General features: G+C 48.4%; 5 protein-coding genes across 5 annotated transcripts; 2 read left to right on the top strand and 3 right to left on the bottom strand.

Moving 5' to 3' along the window:
* Positions 1 to 326: 326 nt before the first annotated feature.
* On the top strand, positions 327 to 2,272 carry GGS22DRAFT_12033 (Reticulon-domain-containing protein). Its single transcript, XM_047958206.1, has 6 exons — positions 327 to 563; positions 616 to 796; positions 975 to 1,007; positions 1,091 to 1,252; positions 1,316 to 1,617; positions 1,683 to 2,272. Exons 2-6 carry the CDS (start codon positions 736 to 738, stop codon positions 2,109 to 2,111), a joined length of 987 nt encoding a protein of 328 aa, XP_047824160.1. The 5' UTR covers positions 327 to 563; positions 616 to 735; the 3' UTR covers positions 2,112 to 2,272.
* Positions 2,273 to 3,157: 885 nt separating this feature from the next.
* GGS22DRAFT_194456 (type II DNA topoisomerase) lies at positions 3,158 to 8,745 on the bottom strand (the record flags this gene model as incomplete). Its single annotated transcript, XM_047965505.1, has 4 exons — positions 3,158 to 4,864; positions 4,916 to 5,179; positions 5,231 to 8,566; positions 8,668 to 8,745. The coding sequence occupies 4 exons, from the start codon at positions 8,743 to 8,745 to the stop codon at positions 3,488 to 3,490; spliced, it is 5,055 nt and encodes a 1,684-aa protein (XP_047824159.1). The 3' UTR covers positions 3,158 to 3,487.
* A 3,324-nt stretch (positions 8,746 to 12,069) lies between these two features.
* GGS22DRAFT_11968 (uncharacterized protein) lies at positions 12,070 to 14,419 on the top strand. The gene is made up of 4 exons (XM_047958196.1): positions 12,070 to 12,675; positions 12,752 to 12,867; positions 12,950 to 13,034; positions 13,096 to 14,419. Exons 1-4 carry the CDS (start codon positions 12,315 to 12,317, stop codon positions 14,127 to 14,129), a joined length of 1,596 nt encoding a protein of 531 aa, XP_047824158.1. The 5' UTR covers positions 12,070 to 12,314; the 3' UTR covers positions 14,130 to 14,419.
* Positions 14,420 to 14,505: 86 nt separating this feature from the next.
* Positions 14,506 to 15,956, bottom strand: GGS22DRAFT_150578 (TPR-like protein). The gene has a single exon (XM_047959329.1). The coding sequence runs from the start codon at positions 15,803 to 15,805 to the stop codon at positions 14,546 to 14,548; it is 1,260 nt and encodes a 419-aa protein (XP_047824157.1). The 5' UTR covers positions 15,806 to 15,956; the 3' UTR covers positions 14,506 to 14,545.
* A 232-nt stretch (positions 15,957 to 16,188) lies between these two features.
* Positions 16,189 to 17,774, bottom strand: GGS22DRAFT_150577 (histidinol-phosphate aminotransferase). The gene is made up of 2 exons (XM_047959328.1): positions 17,530 to 17,774; positions 16,189 to 17,466 (listed from the first exon to the last, which is right to left on the bottom strand). The coding sequence occupies exons 1-2, from the start codon at positions 17,601 to 17,603 to the stop codon at positions 16,275 to 16,277; spliced, it is 1,266 nt and encodes a 421-aa protein (XP_047824156.1). The 5' UTR covers positions 17,604 to 17,774; the 3' UTR covers positions 16,189 to 16,274.
* Between the last annotated feature and the right edge of the window lie 835 nt (positions 17,775 to 18,609).

The following is an 18,609-nucleotide window of genomic DNA, read 5'->3' as shown; positions in this document are numbered from 1 at the left end:
ATGGATGTATTGTAGGTACCGAGGTACATTCGCCAGATAGGGTCCACGACTCCACGTTTAGAAGGGTCCTTAGGGTCTTGAAGTGCTCGAGCTGCTGCCTCCCCAGGTGCCCAGGTGCCCTGTGCCCTGTACCCTATGCCCTGTGCCGCAAGGTGAGGAGTGTGAGGTGTGGCTGTTACTGTAGCAGCTGCACCTACTGATTAAGTGGTTGGTTGCAGGTGGTCAGTCAGGCAGGTGCATCATGCTGGCCCTGGCGTAGCGTCATAACACCATAGCACTAGCCACATTTAACAGTACGTAAAGACCTGGAAAAAAAAGGCCTGAAGCTTGATGAAATCACTTGTCACTCCTTTTTATTGCCTTGGCTTCAGATCGGTCAATCCGCTAACCTGCTAACTTGCTAAACCTTCCCCCCTACCAACTAACCTGAATTTCTTCCCTCCCGCACAAATACAAAGCACAAACAAGCGACAGAAAATCCAGACTGCGTTTCTGTTGCTTTGACCTTGTTCTTCTTCATACTATTGGCATAAAATCCCTATAACACCTAGTATATCTTACGAGTAAGTTTTGTTGTCCTCGCTCCTGTTGATACAACAAAGACGAATATTGGAGCTCACCCACAATTTTTTAGAAGGGATAGCACAAGCACCCGACACTCCGAACAGAACACCTAACACGCTCGATCTCTTTCGCTACCATCATATCCTGCAACAACAACAACAATCATTCGCGATGGCCGACTCTGCAACTGATCCAGCTGCCAATGGCAATTCTGTTAACTCTTTGAAAGGCAGTAAGGTATGTCTATTCGATCCAAAACGATCCTATCACCACCTCGTTTCATAGGGGGAAAAACATGTAGCTAACTCTAAATAGTGTTTATAGACTAATATGACTACACCCCCTCTACTCGTCTTCCTCACCGTTACCGTCACCATTACCATCGTGACAACTAACGTTTTTCAAACTAGATGCCCAAGCTGCTTTTAATCAACTCGCATCTGGTTTGTTTACGTTTACTATTTCCTACCTCGGTCCCCTATCGTTATCTTGGACTACATCATAGCTAACCACTATCTCACCATAGGCCCTGTTGCCCAAAATGTTAGAGATCAGGGTGCAAAGACAACTGCCGAATTCTCCAACCTAGCCAACGCCCGGCAAACACCTTCTCATCCTGCTGCCACTGGCCAGCCATTGACTCATTACCATTCGTTCTTCTCCGAGTTGCTATCGTGGAACAATCCCCGTAAGTCCATATTACTGCCCCCACCATAGAAATTAGAAATCCCATACTGATAAGCTATTTTAGGAGCATCCGCCATTGCCTATGCTTCCGTTGTTTCTTTGATATTTGTGGCTAGATACCTCGATGTCATCCGATACACCTTCAAGCTCACATATCTAGCCTTGGGCGTCACCGTCCTTGCCGAAGCTGCCGGAAAGGCCACCATTGGTACCGGTCTTGCTACTCAGCTACGGCCCCGCAAATATTACACCGTCCCTAGGGAAACACTCGACGCTTTAATTGGTGATGTCCATGAGCTCATTAACTTCTTCGTTATTGAATCTCAACGGGTATTCTTCGCCGAGAATGTCTCTGTGTCTGCTGTTGTGAGTACCCCTGTAAATGAGAGGATCGACATAGTTAGGAGATCTTACTAACAATAAGATTATAGGCTGCCTTTGGAGCATTTTTATCATACTACCTCGTCAAGATCGTCCCCTACTGGGGCCTTGCTCTAATCTCCACCACCCTCTTGTTCTTCGTACCCCTGATTTACAGCACCAACCAAGAGCTCATCGACCACTACCTTAAGCAGGCTTCCGATGTAGTGGAAAGTCAGACCGAACAGCTCCGCCAGGTCGCCAGCAAGCACACATCCCAGGCAACTGAACTCACCAAGCAGTACATGGGTGATTACACTGCCAAGGCCCAACAGATGCTTCGTGGTCGATCAGCCTCCCCCGAGGCTGCGTCGAAGCCAGCCCAGTCGAACCTCAAGGATTCCGACTTCCCGAGGGCTCCCAAGCAGGACCTAAAGGGTCAAGAGGAGGAGGAATCCTCTGAGGAAGAGTCCGAGGACGAGCCTTTGATCTCCGCCTAGGCGCGTGCTAGGCAGCTTGTCCGATAGCGATTCCCTCCTCAGTACATAATGTATATCCGCACCAATTCGCGAGACCCGTCTGGTATGGCACGGCAATTTATTACGACTCATGGCATAGAAAGATACGAGACATTGCGAAATTTCGAAGCTCCCTCGATGGGGGCCAAATATTTTTTTTTCGTCTACGACTTTCCTTAACAACGAGAATGAGCCACTAGGCGGAATTGGAACTTGGTTCTGGCGTGGGAGTAACGGTTTCACTACCTAAAGGAAACGTTTTCGACTTTTTTTTGGCGACGAATAACAAACACACACCTGTAGTTAGTAATCACGCGAGCTCGAGGTAGTAGTGGTGGTGGTGGCAATTCTGCATCGACCCCGGGAGGAATTAAATTGTCTCTGACGGCGTTGGAATGAAATGTTTGTGCGACGGGGTTTAAGACCACCGACAAGAGGGGGCGGAAGGGGGACTTTGGAGGAGTCGCGGGTTTTATTAGTGAATGAGAATGGCTTTTGCAGTAACAGTAGCACGATTTTTAGGGTCGTCGTCATCATGGATGTGAAGACGTTATGGGGAGGATGAGGATGAGGATGATTGCGCTTAGTAAGATAGTAATTTTCGATGCTTTCTCTTCTAGTAGTTGGGGTATATCCATGGATGAGTTGTGGGTATGTTGAATGTGATTTGTGTAGTGTTTCCGTGTTGCGAGGTGAGGTGGTGTAGTTGACGGTTGGTTGTATGGATGTTATTGACCTTACGTGCTTCGTAGATGGGTGATATTAGAAGATTTGAAGCTTGCTGCCCCTGAACAAGTCCTTTCATGAATTTAAATTAGGTATTTCGTCTGATTTTTATGATGTTCTGATCCTAGCGGTATGATTAAGACACCTTCCATCTGGTTTCGGATACGATATTAAGTCGAGAAACATGGATGACAGTGGCGTTCAGCATCAAAGAAACAGCATGAGCTGGCCATGTGGAGAAGATGCGCCATCGCTCATGTAAGACCCGACAAGTCACCACCAGCTGGCTTAGGAAAGGAACATATCACAAATGCAGATTATTTCATCGGAGGTGTCTTTTTTCCTATTTGGTGTACATGTACATATGAAGTATTAGGAGAGAAGCATAGCATCGATTAGCGGTCTCGCCCGACGAAAAATGCAAACGCCTCGTGGTTGATCATCAGACTCGACGATCACGCCCTCCCAAACCCATTTTCATCCCATTACAGCAAAGAATATAGCAACCGTGCTGCCTTCATTTCTCATCAAGCTCTAAGCTCTAAGCAAACCCATCCAACTCGTTACTTGCGAAAAGAATAAACCCTTCTCGATAATATCACCCAGCTAGACGACATCTGTGCGTCGAAGATTTACTCGCTATCGTCCATAGCAAAGTCGTCGGAGTCGTTGGCGGCTTGTGGAGCGTCTTCGAGTTCATCGTCATCGTCATCGTCGTCAATGACATAGACTGGTTTGGCCTTGGCTGCTGCTGCACGGCCAGGTCTGCCGCGGCCCGCAGGTCTCGGTGGCGGGGAATCAGGTTCAGCCATCTCGATATCGTCGTCTTCATCATCATCCATGTCGAAGACGTCCTTTGACTTCGCCTTCTTAGCAGCATAAGCCTTGGCAGCAGGCGACAATTGTACAGGCTTGGCCTTAGCCTTAGCCTTGGCTTTAGGAGCTGCCGCCTTCTTCGGGGGAGCGTCCTCCTTGTCTTTGCTCTTTGCCCCAGCAGGCCGGCCACGAGCTTTCTTGACTGCAGCTCCACCTGCGCTGCTGGCGGTGGCAGCCACCGACTTAGGCTTAGGATCTTCTGACAAGGTAGATTGGGCCTTAGTCCTTCTCACAACCTTGGAAACGGGAGGCAAATCGTCGTCGTCAGAGAGGAAGCTGTCCAACTCATCCCCACGAGCATTCTTATGAGGTGAGGACTTAGCTAACATCTCATAGTTCGTATCGTCATGATCGTCTAGGTCTAAGGGTTTCGAGGGCTTGCTTTTGACCTGCAAACCGGTGCTATTGCCGCTGCTGCTTTCCGGTCGTGACATGGAGAACAAACTAAGCCTACCAGTCTTATTCTCGGATGTGCCGCCGCTGCCGCCGCCGCTAGTGATGCCTTTGACCAAATCGCCAACATCACCGAGCATCTTGTCGTCATCGCTTTCTGAGTCATCGTCTACGATCCATGTTTTAGCTTTTGTAGCTGCAGCACGCTTGCTTCGAGGATTGGGCAGAATCGACTCGTCCTCGTCTTCGCTAACGGGCTTTTCCTTCTTGGCCGGATTCTTTTTTAACTTGGCAAAATCACCATCCGAGAACGAGTCGGAGTCAGAGTCCGCTGCATCAATGCTCTCCTTCTTTACTTTGGGCTGGCTGTTGAACATAGCAGCGAAACGTTGGACGGATTTCTCTTTTGGCGGTTCTTTCGGCTTCGCGGCTGCTTTAGGGCCTGGTTTTGACTTGGCGACTGGGGCATAGTCATCGTCACCCTTTGGCTTGCGACCGCGTCCGGTACCAACACCGGCACCGATCTTCTTTGATACACGGCGGCCCATTCTACGGATGCCCGTCGTTATTTCGGCGTCCAGGCGTATTTGGTTTTCCCACTCGGCCTCAAATTCATCAAGATCCTTGCACCATAGATCCAACTCACTCAGCGCCTTGAGGTGATCATACTCGGCCTTTTTCTTAGCGATTTGATCCTTAAGGCGATCAAGGCGTTCTTGGGTGAGCGACCAGATGGGCATCTATTCATTGTAAGCAGTATACTTTTGGTGGGTGTTCGCATAGTAACTTACGGAGAGAAGATAATCGTAAGCGTTTGCAGGGCCATCCACTTCTTCTTCATCACCTTCGTTTACGTTATCTTCATCATCCTCTGATTTCGTCTTTTTCTCTTGGCCTTTTGGAAACCCTTCGTACTTTCGCTCACGAAGCTCCTCGATGATAACAGTCTTCTTCTTGCGAGATACCACCAATTCGCCATCCATAATCTCTTTGATAAATCTAGCCTGATTCTTTAATTTGCGGAAGTCCGCGTCGTAGACACCAAGCCAATGAGCCTAAAATAGTTAGCACGATACCTGAATATAGTGGTGGTGGCGTTCACATACCTTACGGCTGACATAGAACTCCAGTCGGTACTGATAAAACTCCTCGAGAATATCCTCTACCTTTTCATATTTGCGGATCATGCCACGAGTGTCGAATGCAACTAAATTGGATGTTGCAACTTGCTTGACCAGTTTGAACTTCTCAAGTAGACCTTCCGTCAAGGCTGAATTCATATGTTTTTCGTCCATTTGAATCTCGAAATGGACGTTCTTGTGGTCATTGAATTCCTTGTAATCTTTGATAAAAGAGGGAGTCTTTTCACCTCGGATTATATCTTCGAGTTTCGCTTTGAAGTCATCAGTCCACATACGGATGGGCAATTCGGTAATGATGACCTCATTGGGCTTCTTTTCGTCTTGATACGCAATACCATTGAACTGGTAACGGTTGTTCTCAGCGACTTGTGGGTTACCCTTCCAACCTCGGAACCAAGGAGTCATTGTCTCAAAGGGTTTTTCTTCTGGGCCATCTAAACGGCCCATGCGCCGTTTCAGATTCCTGATAATATCTGCTGGGTGGTAATTTGGTATTGATGTGCTCCAACCTGTGCCGATACCGTCTGCACCGTTTACCAAAACCATAGGAATAACTGGTACATAGACTTTCGGCTCGATAGTCTTTCCATCTTCGACAAGACTATCTAAGATGGGTTCATCTAGGGGAGAGAAGACGCGCCGGGCGAATGGGGACAGACGTGTATGGATGTATCGAGCGCTGGCGGCATCTGAACCACCTGCAAGTCGGGAACCGAAATTTCCACTGGGTTCGAGACAATTGACGTTGTTAGAACCAACGAAATTCTGAGCTAGACCAATGATAGTCTGCTGCAAAGATACTTCGCCGTGATGGTAGGCCGTCTGTTCAGACACATAACCTGCCAATTCAATGACTTTCTTGTCCTTGACTAGGTTTCGCTTCAAGCAAGCGTAGATGACCTTTCGTTGACCGGGTTTGAGGCCATCAACAACCGAGGGAATGGATCGCATATTATCAGCCATACTAAACAAAATCAATTCTTTGTTGACGAAGTCGTCATATGTGACCTGCTTAGTTGAATGATCCAAGTAAGTTCCTGGCACAAAGTTACCAAGCCATTCCTTACGAGCATCCGCCTTCTTCTTGGAGAAAGCGAGCTCGAACAGCTCAGCTTCTGTTGGTTGCATGGTAGCGAATTGCTTCAGGTGATTGTCGAGATCATTAAAGTAAACCTGGGCATCTTCGTTCGAACTGGTACCCAGACCCTTGTAGTACTTTGACTCCCATCTTCTCAATTCGGCCTTGTGTGTCTCCTTCCATTCTTCGTATTGAGGTTGGGTAAAAAATGACTTCAACCTGAGTGGCTTCTTTGGATTCGATCCTTGCCAAACTTTCACAATAGGCGTGATGAATTCCTGGAAGAAGTCTGGAATCTTGAGAAGCGAAGGGTATTGAACTTGAAGGAAATTGATGAGAAGACCTTTGATATGGCTACCATCGTGATCTTGATCAGCCATGATCATCAGATGTCCATACCGAAGAGACTTGTTATCGGTGTAAACCTGCTTATGCTTCAATCCTAGGAATTGCTTGATGTTCTGGATTTCCTGGTTCTTGGTTATCTGATCAATCGAAGCATCGCGGACGTTCAACATCTTTCCTCGGAGGGGGAAAACACCAATGCGATCGGGATCCAGGATGGCACGGCCGGCGACGGCCAAACTCTTGGCGGAATCACCTTCAGTCAGGATCAAGGTACATTCATGGCCTTTCTTGGTACCAGCCAAGTTGGCATCGACAAGTTTGGCGTTGCTAATCCTTGATCGTTTGTTGCCGTCGCTCTTGGCAAGCATCTTATCAGCCTTTGCTTCCGCGAATTGAATGATGTTGTTGATTGCATCCGTCTGACCAATCTTCTTGAGGAATCCATCAGTTAAGGCACACTTGCTACCGAATTGGCTCGTCTTGGTAGTCATCTGCTCTTTCGTCTGTGAAGTGAATGCTGGGTTGTTGATTAAGCAGTTGATGAATATGAAAATGTGGTTACGGATGTGATTGGCCTTTAACGAATGGCCCTTCTTCTTCTTGTTCAGTGTTTTGAGAAGGGATTCGCAAATCTGGTCTGAGATGTAGTTGACATGAGTACCACCCGTGGTAGTAGCGATAGAGTTCACGAAGGAGACTTGCTGAAAGGAGCCGTCCGAGACGGCAAAACCAATCTCCCATCGACCACGATGAACCTTGTTATCCTCAAGAATAACCGTAGTGCTAGGTGATTCGGTACCCTCCTCGTCTCCTCGCTCACGAGAGATAGCCTTGGCGTACATCTCGCAGTACTTCTTGAAATCTAGCTTAATGTGGGTATCGTTAAGATAAACTTTGACGCCGCGAACTGTACCAGCCATGTCGTAGACTCGACGATAGAGTAGAGATTCAAGGTCATCGTCGATGCCTTCAGGCATGCCAAATCTTGCCCAGTCTGGCTTAAAGGTGACACGGACGAAGTCGCTAGTCTTGCTACTCGTGATCTTTGCCTTATCCATCTTGCCCATGTTATCTCTCCACGTCTGCTTATACCTCTTGCCGTTCTTGGAGTCCTGACACTCCAAAGTGAATTCGGTACTGAAGACGTTACAGAGCTTGGCACCATAACCGTTTCGACCACCCACGGTTTTCTTTTCGTCATCATCAAAGTTGGAACCAGCAAGGAGGTGGCCGAAAACCAATTCCGGAATATAAACCTTCTCCTTATCGTGGATCTCTACTGGGATACCCTTTCCGTTGTTCTCGACAGTAATCTGACCTTCTTGGCGGTTAATAGTCACCTTCATATACGTCATAGTTGTGTCGCGCTGTTTGTTGTCTGCAGCGTTGACGAGAATTTCGTCAAAAATCTTGTAGAGGCCAGGAACGAAGCCGACCTTGGGTCGTAGTTCCATCTGATTAGTTTCCTTGTTGAAAACCCACATCTGCTGCTCAGTGCGCTCGACGGAGCCGATGTAGGTGTCAGGTCGCTTGATGATATGTTCTAGTTGGGTCAACTTCTGGTATGTCTCGGTAGCGGTCTTCTTCTTGGCCGGCTTAGGGCTGTCTAGCATCATGCTATCATTCTCAATCTCGACCAAAGGCTCGCCAGCAGACTTCTTAGCGGCAGGAGCCTTCTTCGGCTTCTTTGCACTCGGAGGCGTGTTAGAGAAGCCCGAGACATCGTTGCCGTCTTCATCGTCGCTATCAGGCTTTGAGCGTTTCTTAGAAGCCGTTTTACTCGTCTTGAGGGTAGTCTGAACCATTTTCTTTGACGCAGCCTTGGCTGCAGGTTTTGATGCAGCTTTCTTGGGAGCAGCCTTGGCCTTAGGCTTCTGTGAGGGCTCAAGGTTAGCTTTAGCACTGCAATTATCCGATAGTAGAAGTGAGTAATTGTTATCTAATAGAAAAAATACAAACGAGGGTTGCTGCATACCACCTCGGGAGAGTAGCCATCTGAGTCATTGTTGGCGTCGTCGCCAAAGACCGAGTCGTCCATGATGTCGGAGTCCATGATGGACGTTGGAAGTTGTGCGGCGCGTTCACACACGACTTGGAAAAATACCTATTTAGATAGGTTGTTCTCGATGTACCAGTCGTTAACGGAGAAAAAGTAAATCGCAATTGGGAGGAACCCCACGTAAATTTCATGAAAGGTAAAGGTTTAGGGGTTGAAATTTACGATTTGGGAAATTAGATATGAAATTCCAATGTTTTGATCTTGCTATCTGATATCAAGGGAGGGGGTGTTACAGGGCGATGGTTCAATAGGGTAGGTAATAGCAGCCTCGTTGTTATGTTGTTGCACGTACTATGTAAACAATTTTGCATACTGTAACAGGGAGTCGCGTCCTGTTGTGGGGCTTCTTGCCAAAATAGGCGAGCTAGTGCTAACAGAGGTAAGCGCGAATGGAGCGGTTAAATATCGGAGCGAACGACGTGTTTGAAGATAATCCTTGTTGGGGAAAGTAAGCCACATTGAATCAGCCACATGCAATCATGACTTGGCGGTCTCGGTCACTCAACACTCTCACTGGGCAGTCATGATCGTTGCAGGTTACTTGGAGGTAGGCGAATGTGTCTCGTGATTGCCTCTTTCTATATACATGTAGGCAGGAGCTACTTTCGAACAAATTGAGTATTATAAAGATTATCTTCCTTCCCCTATTAAATTTTCCTACCCATTACTCACATAATAATTTACACTACTCCAACCTGGAAGTAATCTTTACATTCAACATGAATAAGCTTCTATTACATCTTATACCAATCACAATCTCGTCGCGACGCCGATTTCTTTAGACCTATTGAGATCAGGGAATAGCATGATACTAAATATACTCCTAATTTCGGCCATATGCAACCTTCAAGGTTAAGCCATCCATCTTTGAAGTTGGCATCTTATAATCCTTTTCACCTGAAGCCTACAACTCTTCGTCCTACCAAAAACACATGGTCTCAATGAGAGTCTTTCGCAAGCAATTGGTGCGTAATTCTCCGCATGTGCCGTGTGACCGTATTTGGCAACGTTTCCTAAAAAATGCAGAGACAAGAAATTTCCCGAAGTCGACTGTAAGTCCCCGTGGCTTTTGCTGCAAAGTCGCACCACGCATGGAAATTTCTCAAAGCCGTCTCCTGTCATTCTGCCATCCTACAATGTACGACAATAGACAGCATAACAATCAATCACCTGAAACCTTGGAACTTTCCATCTTACCCGATGTAGCCTTGCTGAGCCTCAAGCCAAGCTCCTTTAGGAAGCAAGAGAGGCGAGAGAACCGACGAGGCCGGATCGTTAAGTCCATGCCATCTGCCTTCCTTTGCCGCCGGTTCCTTCTTCCGCCTATACCTGTCAACTACATAGTACCTAATAGTAGGTATTCAAGGTGTGTGGGTATGTATTTGTGACATATCCAGGATACTCTATCCACTTTCCCGCCTATCGGAACGGGTGGGGCAATCTCTCCATAGCCTGGTCTTCTAACGGCTTGAGAGCTCAATGAAAGTGAATATGGAAGACGCTGGGTCTGATTTCGAGTCACTTCAGCTCTCTACGAGTGAATGAGTGAATGAGATATAACCTCTGTGCTTGACCTCTTCTCATCATCCATCCTGATGCATTATCTGCTTACCTACCGCCTCTGTTTGTCAGGCACTCATTTTCGATAATGCAATCCGCTTGGTATTGTAAACCTGGTAGCATATCGGAAGCCCGCAGGATTTAATGTAATTAGAACCGCAGCTTGCTAAGACATGCCCAAAGGGGGCCGATGACTCGAGCCTTAGTGTCCCACGAAAGCAGCCTGCCAGCCGCTCAGCTTCTACTGGAGCACTGAGGGGAGAATGTGAGGCGACAGACAACCCGTCCATCTAATATACTGTCGAGGTGGAAAACGAGGGAGATGGCCTTGAAGCTTATTCAAGTGATCTAGGTACGTCGTGGTATCCATTTCATCTATTGTTTTCCAACCTTGTCTATCTACCGAACCAACTATTACACTGGTAAGGCTCGTGACGTGCAGTACAGTTACGCAGGAAACCCCCACAGAAATGGATTGATCTCTCTAGGTGCCTGCTCAACGATGACCCATTACTGGCGTGGCCCACTTGTACTCTCATGAGTAATATTTCAAAGTTAGATACGGCTCCGCTTCTGTGTTTTCCGGGGAAGCATCCATCATTTGTTCGTACGCCGCTTGACTCCTAAGGAAAACATGGATTGGATGTTGTGACAGCTGCAATCTCCACAGTCACGACATTCGTTGCCGACGGGAAGCCCCTTAAGGTACTTTGAATGCTTCTCGAAATGTTCAGCGAATTCTTTCAATCCAGAGAAAGAGTTCCTACGTGGTCCCCGGATAGGCACAGAGCTCTCTCCACTAAGTGAGTCGCCTTTACGGCGGTCAAGCCCAAGACGATTGCTTCTCTCCCTGTCTTGAATGGGAGAACAACGAAGAACTGTGTGAGCGAAGGGTCCTAGAGAAACCTTCTGGACTCACCCCCTTACAAGATGACAGGCACTGGGTACACGTGTGTCGAGTCTAGCAATCGGTGTCTAGGATTCAATATGCTTATCACGGTCGTTTCTTTGTTCTACCTTCTTGAGAAACCAACTACCCTGGTAACTTGGACGGCACTATATGCAGCTTCCCGTGAGGTTGCTTTCTGTCAAAACTCCCCTTTCCATTTCCAAACAATCCTAGTCCCTGTTTGGGCTGCCCGTAGTAAAGTATTTGCTGTACCAAACTCATTTGTTGTCCAGCCATAGATCTGCTGCGTCATGCGGTCGCCTGTGATCACCCCTTTCGGGCCAGAGCCTGAACTGGTGAAATGTAATGAAACCGACCTTACCTCGATGCTGTCCTAGAATCCACGGATCGACGTGATACATCCAGCAGTGCTTGGGACCATCTCGTCGGCAAGGCTCCGGAATCGAGCGTATCGTTTGGCGATTTTTGGAGTATTCTGCTTCCGAAACTTCTCCGTCAGGTCCTTGCTCTGCCGGTAAGTAGTTGCCTTTCATTATTACCCCAGCCTTTCCAGAGCCGCCTTCACTCATCTGAGATAGATAACCTAGGGCTTCTTCGGCCATTTCTCTGTCTCCCTCTCTTAGCCTTCCCCCGTCACCTGTCACTTTGGTGGCTTTAAACTCGATCTTCTAAAAAGCGGTGGGCGTACACAAACGCGCTGCTCTACTCTCACAGGTCGATTCCAAGACAACTTTAACAAAGAAAGCTGCACCGAATACCACGATCAACAAGGCAGCACCGGACACCGCTCCAAGTGTTCTGCAGATAGCTGCATGACTGGGTGCAGTTAAGAAAGGAAGCAATCTCGGTCCCCTTGTACCAGCATGGGCTCGCCGTCTCGCGAGGGTGTGCCTCAATAGTTCGGCTGTTTGCCAAGTTCAAAAGGACTTGGTTTCCTCTCTCCTTTCTGACGTGCCGATGCAAGCACTGCCTGTCTTGAGTCTCCTTGCTCAATTCTCCTCCGGATCTTTCGTAGATAACCCATCCACAACTTTGCTTGCATCAGTGCTCCATCCATATTCGAGACATCTTGTCCCCACTACCTCTCACCGCTATGCTGTCACTGGCGTCTCTTCTTAATCCTGCCCCTCCGGGGCCACCAATCAACCGATTTCCTCCAAGCCCAGCCTCGTCGTCGTCCCCAACAGCTTCTCTACCGGACGAGTCGGGTCTTCTGGATGAGCCCATCATGGCCAGACAGAAGATACCGAAGGGCACAGCAACTCTACCTACGAGCAGGCCCAAGGGAACCATAAACTTCGCCGCATACCAGAGACTTGATGAGGCCTCGCTCCAGCAAGTTCGAAAATTCCAGGTTCATCCCTTTGGGAACATACAGGACCATTCCCGTCATATCCCTTATAATAGCACGAAGAAGGATTTCTTCGAGAAGACTAGTCGAGAAAGCTTCGAAGGTAAAAAAGAGAAAACCAGAACAAAAAAGAAAAATCCCCTTGAGATAGCATAGTCGGTTTGTTGACCCGAAAGCAGTCTTCCAATATGACTTCAAAGTCCCCGGAGACGAGGCCGAGTATACCGTAATGTGGGATTATAACGTCGGTCTCGTCCGCATGACCCCCTTTTTCAAATGCTGTAAATACCCCAAGGTCAGCCCATCTAATTCCCGGGAGATCAAGAAGAACCTCTTTTTTAAATACGGGGGCTAACGGGAGCTAAATATGTCTTTAGACAACCCCAGCTAAGATGCTGAACCTGAATCCCGGGCTGAAGGAAATCACGCACAGCATCACCGGAGGTTCTATTATGGCTCAAGGTGCGTGCTGTCTCTAAATTATGCTGCTCATCTACAGGGATTAACGGGTTTTCGTGCAAAGGCTATTGGATGCCATATTACTGTGCCAAAGCCGTCTGCGCAACCTTCTGTCACAATATTGCAGGGGCCTTAATTCCTATATTTGGCCCCGACTTCCCTTCGCGCTGCATACCTCCAGAGGCACCAGAATACAGTCGCATGATCATTGATCCAGCGATCGTAGTCCAGGCAACCAGGGACGCAGAGCGCTTCCGTCGGTTATATACCAACTCGATTACTTCCTCCGATAATGGCGGAGGTAGAGTCAGCCCTCCAAGAGATCGGCGGCCTTTGTTCCGAAGCCCTTATGACGACCCCAGGCAAAGTCATCAACACTATCGCCGCCATCTAGTACGAAAGCCTTTCGCAGTGCCCACCGGTTGCGACAGCCCATACGCTACGGACACAGATAGCGACATGTCCCCCGTAGCCCAGGAGCGGGGCGGAATGATCCATCGCGATCGCTTTCCATACTCGCCGATGGCGCCACCGCCGCCGCCACCACCATCTCTAGTAACTCCGTCATTCCGACCTACAAGCAGCGGTTGGACGCCTGCAAATGTAGTGCTACCGCACCATTACGAAGCGCCCGGACCCAGCCCCTGGCTAAGTGCTGTCCCGCGCTTCACAACAACGGCCCACCTACCCCCTTACCCATCTCCACACACACTCTCTCAACCTCATCCTCAACCCTGGCGAGGGGGAAGCAAACGATCAGCCGACCACGTCGAGACCGAATTCGAGTACGAAAATAATCGCGATCAAGGAAGAGCTAGTGAAAATAGCCGGACACCGACGACGACGAGTCCGCATAAGATATTAGCACCAACGAACCGCAACGACGATGGCTATGAGAAGAATAATAATAATAAGCTAGCAATAGATCCAACAGCAGTTCTCGGGGCGGACAAGAACGCGGCGTTGCTCCTGATGAACCTCAGTGTTAGGGACACGCGAGCCACCGGTGGCAGCGGCGCAGGCGTGACATCCGAGATGAGCTCTCCGTGCGGCGGGGAGTTTCCGAGGATCAAAAGGGTCAGGGCTAATTCGATGTAAGTATCTATTTATCAGAAGACGCGATTAGAAGCGGGGAGACAATACGTGTTCACGATGTCTTTCAATACTGGGGTCTAGATAGACGGATAGCTTCGTTTCGCAACGGATAGATGGGTTGGTCGGACCTAAAACTGGGAGGGCTCTGTTGATGACACGGATAGCTGGAGTTTGGATCTGTTGGCATCAAAATTGGGTAGGGTGGCAATCTACAAGCATCTAGATAGGCGGGCCATAGTCAGTTTACCCTACTGTTAGTCGATATCGCATGAATTTAAAAGAAAACTGAACAACCTGAATCGATTTCATCGCTTCGTACATGCCTAAATAGATATCTACCTAGATATCTAGGCAGTGAATTTTAAACGTCGAGAAGTATCTCTGGTTGTATTTCCATTTATCTACGTTGACATCTGTTCCTAACCACCCCCCTTCTCCGCCATTTTCTTTATCTTGAATTCCTGTATCCAAGCCGCCGCCTTCGCCTTCGGAAGCACAAAAAGCCTAACCACCTCATCCACAACCTCCACATTCCCAGACAGGGCCTTCAGCAGCGGTACTTTCTTCCCGACCTTAACCAACCCGCCAGTCAGCGTCTCCATGTAGCACTCCACGCCCGCAAGCGTATACTCCTGCGCCGTATCCCACGGCAATGGGAAAATATACGCCAGATGATCGGCCAGGGTATCCATCTCATTAAACGCCTTCACGAAATCCGACTGCAAATGCGCCGGGTACAGCAGCACCGTCGGGAAGCTCAGCGAGCTCCGCGGATCGTCCGGGTCCGGCACCAACTGTAACTTCGCGTCCTCCATCTCAGGCGGCTGCGCCGTAGTCCTGGTCTTGATAAACCGCGCCTGCAGAGACGCTTTCACGAGGGTTTCTCTCCTCTTCTCTTTCGCAAGCCTCTCGCTCTCCTTTTTCTGCTTCGCCGTGATTTCGCCGTGTTTCGTGACGATGTCCTGCGCTACTCCCTTCAACGGCTTATTCCCCTCATCAATCTCCAGCCCCCTCGCACACGCATCATCCGCCTCTTCGATCCGGCCAACAGCCAGGAACGCCCGTGCGGAGCGGTAATACGCTTTTACGTTCTTAGGGTTAAGACGCAGGGCCGCGGCGCCGTCGAGCCAGCAGCTGCGGTAGTTCCGCAGCTCGAGGTGGCACGCCGCGCGGTTGACGTACAGGGACTCGAGCACGCCTCTCTGCGCCTTGATATCGTCTTCCGTAACCACGACGTCGGGGTCCTGCGGCTCTCCCTTCGCGCGCTTGCGCTCCTCGGCCGCGAGCACCAGCACGCCTTTCGTGTAGAACTCCTTGGCGTCGGCCCACCGCTTTACGCGGAAGCATTCGTTCCCGCTTTCCTTGAATTCCGAGGCCACTTCGAAGGGGGTTCCCTCGTACGCGAGCGCTTTGAGGGCTTCGGTGTCGTCGTTTTCTTCGAGCTCCGTCATGAAGAATGGGGTCTTCTTTAGCTCGGCGACGACCTCGTCGACTGTTTTTCTTTCGGTCATGGCCCGGCCGGGTGAGAGTGCCGGGAACATGACTAGTGGTGCTATTGTTGGGGCATTTTGTGATGAAGGTTGTTGTGGTGTTCCTTCTTGAGACTGAGACTTGCTGTCCTCCCCTTCGGAGATTTTGAGGCGATCTGCGATCTCGTCTGAGATCTCTTCAACGGACATTTTAGTCCACTTTTTCTCGGCCCCGACTGTATAGGTCTCTTTACTCCTTTTTAAAATAGCTTACTAATGAGTTGAATATTGCGTTATTAGATGTTGGTCTAATAACGTCTTGGAATTTAGTATTGACCTTGAATCCTTGATGAATTTTAGAATTTCTAGTGAAAGGAGCCTAACTTCAAAAATTCAAAATGCACGATTACGTTGATATATGCACCTAATACGATATAGAGCCCATTTAATATTCATCTACGAAGGTATTTAGCTGAATATATGCAAGTAAACATCATGATACTTATCGCTTATTTCCTTTATATTTGAGCAATCATATTTCCGTTTGTCACACAACCTTTCAGGGCCTTTCATTTACAATATTTGTAAACTCATTCGTAGTATTCCATTTATGTATCTATAAACACACCTCTCCCATTTTCTATTTAGAACCTTTTTAAAAGCCATTCCCCTATCTAATTCAACCCAGAACACCGTTTGCCTGAGCTTCCTTCTTCGCCTCGTCCGCTGGTACTGCCGTCTTACCCCCATTAACTTCAGCAAGCGCCTGTTCTATAGCCTTTAGGAATCTCGTGACCTCTTCCTCTGTGCCAACCGTGATCCGTAAGCACCCAAGACATCCATGCTCCTTACCCCTGAACCTGACCACCACGCCCTTGTTCTCAGCCAGTGTCTCGTACACTGCCAGCGCGACCGTGTTATCCGGCTCGCCGCTCGCATTGAGCATTTCGAATAATAAAAAGTTACTCGCTACACCACCGCGTAGACGTCCTATTCCCTTGATCTTAGGTAGCTCCGCGACCATCCTATTCCGTTGTTGAACTAGTTTCTCCCTGTTCGCGCGCATAACCGCGAGTCCATCTCCAGTAACGACATAAGATGCAAGCGCACTAGTTGGGCTAGAGATATTGTACGGAGCCTTAAGGTTATTAAGAAGGCGCGCAATGGGCGGTGATGTAAAGGCAGCGCCAAGTCGGATACCCGCCATACCAAAAGCCTTAGAGAGCGTTTGCATGACGACCAGATTAGGCCATTCAGCGGCCCACTCCGCCAGCGACGATCCCTCTGGCGCAAAGTCGATGTAAGCCTCATCCAGAACCACAACACCGTTCCACGTCGGGTGTTCTAAGATCTGCCTTAAGTCCTCCTTGGCTATTATGGAGCCGGTGGGATTTCCAGGGGAGCATATGTAAACCATCTTGATGTTTTCCTCGGTTGACAGCGCCTCGTTCACCTTAGCGACGTCGAGCCCGAAGGTCGGCGCTGGTAGTAGAGGGACCTTGACCAGTCTGACATCGTTTACCTCTGCCGACACGGAATACATACCGTACGTCGGGGGGTTCACCACAATTCGGTCTTTGCCGGGGATGCAGAAACATCTTAGCAGCGCATCGATGATCTCATCGCTGCCCACGCCGACGAACAGGTTGTCCGGGGTGATGGCCTTATCAGTATGGTGGTGAGTGTTGCGCAAGTTGCACAGCAACTGTTTCAGATCCCGCTGATGGGGGTCCGGATACCTGTGCAAGCCCAGAAAGTCAATATCCACTCCAGATTTTGACGCCGCTGACACAGCGGCTGGAGTTAGCGACGGTCCACATGCATTCTCATTGGCGTCAAGGAGAATGTTTGTGCCGTCGTCCTTGTAGTCGCTATGATATGTATCAGTATACGATGAAATTAAAATTGGGTGGCTTGATACGGTGGAGCCTTACTCTCGTGCGCATCGATATGGCTCCAGGGCCAATATGTTAGGTCTCGCACATTTCTCGATGTTGAAAGGCGACATGATTAACCCAGATAACAGCCAGCAACGCCCAAGATGCTATGCTCCAGGAACCCGTTGCACTTAAATCTTACTTATACCCTAAGGTACCTCTCGTCCAATTATACGTATTTATAAGTTTATCTCGAACGTTTTAGTGAGTCACTGATCGAATCGCAAGGGTTTACTTTATCAGCGCCGTCATAGCATAAATGTCCGATCGGAGGGGTTTGAAATAAAACTTCAATTGACACTCTAGGTGGGGCTATGATACCGCTTAGGCACATATACTCGCTCTCTGATACCCCGCTTAGGCCTGTCAGCGCTATAGTAGAATACTAGGTAGTTGGTATTCTTATGTAATCTAAACTTCTGCAACTTCGAAGGCAACATGTTTTATTTAAGTCTAAACTCGCAACTTAGAACTTTACTTTCACTTTCGCAACTCTTACATACCATTAAGCTCCATCTATCCTCAGCTGACGAAGTCTATCAATATCGTACAGGATATCGTACTCGACTTAAACTTGAGTCAACTGACTCAACTCTCACCCCCTACGAGGCTATCTTACACTTGGGCGCATAAGCAATGAAAGCATATCCAAATAATATGGGGCTAAAACATCGACTTATAATATGTCTTTCCCAGGGTATAAGTATATTTTTGAAGAAAAAAGTTACATTTTCTCAAAGCTTGCTAAGTGAAATAGCTGGGAGTACGCCCTGCAGCTTATGGTGACTTCTTCCTTAGTACAAACGAAACGAAGCTGACTACATCTAAAGAATATTCATCAAGGTTCATATATTGACAGTGTTTTGCTTGCCTGCTAGGTAGTGGACAATAGTAAAGCTTTCTATCTCGATGGTTGCCGTTATGGCACCAAGCCACAGCGATAGAGTCCCCAATATATACCTATCCAGTGCCCATCACTGTTTTAAACATAAAAGCTCAGGGCGAGACTGTGAACAGTAATGGTTTTTAACTGATTTATCGTTAGGACAATCTGGTAGTCAGTTCAAATCTACTTCT

Source organism: Annulohypoxylon maeteangense (genome assembly GCF_022496945.1).
Source record: "Annulohypoxylon maeteangense strain CBS 123835 unplaced genomic scaffold GGS22scaffold_1, whole genome shotgun sequence".
NCBI classification, from domain to species: Eukaryota; Fungi; Ascomycota; class Sordariomycetes; order Xylariales; family Hypoxylaceae; genus Annulohypoxylon; species Annulohypoxylon maeteangense.
Note: the sequence above shows the minus strand (reverse complement) of the source record. Positions and strands in the feature narration are given on the sequence as shown.

Excerpts from the sequence above, each read along its gene's own strand:
- GGS22DRAFT_12033 (XM_047958206.1), top strand. The coding sequence starts at position 736 with ATGGCCGACTCTGCAACTGATCCAGCTGCCAATGGCAATTCTGTTAAC. Across the intron at positions 797-974 it reads TGTTAACTCTTTGAAAGGCA|ATGCCCAAGCTGCTTTTAAT; the intron begins GTAAGGTATGTC and ends TTTTCAAACTAG. Across the intron at positions 1,008-1,090 it reads TTTTAATCAACTCGCATCTG|GCCCTGTTGCCCAAAATGTT; the intron begins GTTTGTTTACGT and ends ATCTCACCATAG.
- GGS22DRAFT_11968 (XM_047958196.1), top strand. The coding sequence starts at position 12,315 with ATGCTGTCACTGGCGTCTCTTCTTAATCCTGCCCCTCCGGGGCCACCA. Across the intron at positions 12,676-12,751 it reads TAGTCGAGAAAGCTTCGAAG|TCTTCCAATATGACTTCAAA; the intron begins GTAAAAAAGAGA and ends ACCCGAAAGCAG. Across the intron at positions 12,868-12,949 it reads AATGCTGTAAATACCCCAAG|ACAACCCCAGCTAAGATGCT; the intron begins GTCAGCCCATCT and ends ATATGTCTTTAG.
- GGS22DRAFT_150578 (XM_047959329.1), bottom strand. The coding sequence starts at position 15,805 with ATGTCCGTTGAAGAGATCTCAGACGAGATCGCAGATCGCCTCAAAATC.
- GGS22DRAFT_150577 (XM_047959328.1), bottom strand. The coding sequence starts at position 17,603 with ATGTCGCCTTTCAACATCGAGAAATGTGCGAGACCTAACATATTGGCC. Across the intron at positions 17,467-17,529 it reads CCATATCGATGCGCACGAGA|CGACTACAAGGACGACGGCA; the intron begins GTAAGGCTCCAC and ends TACATATCATAG.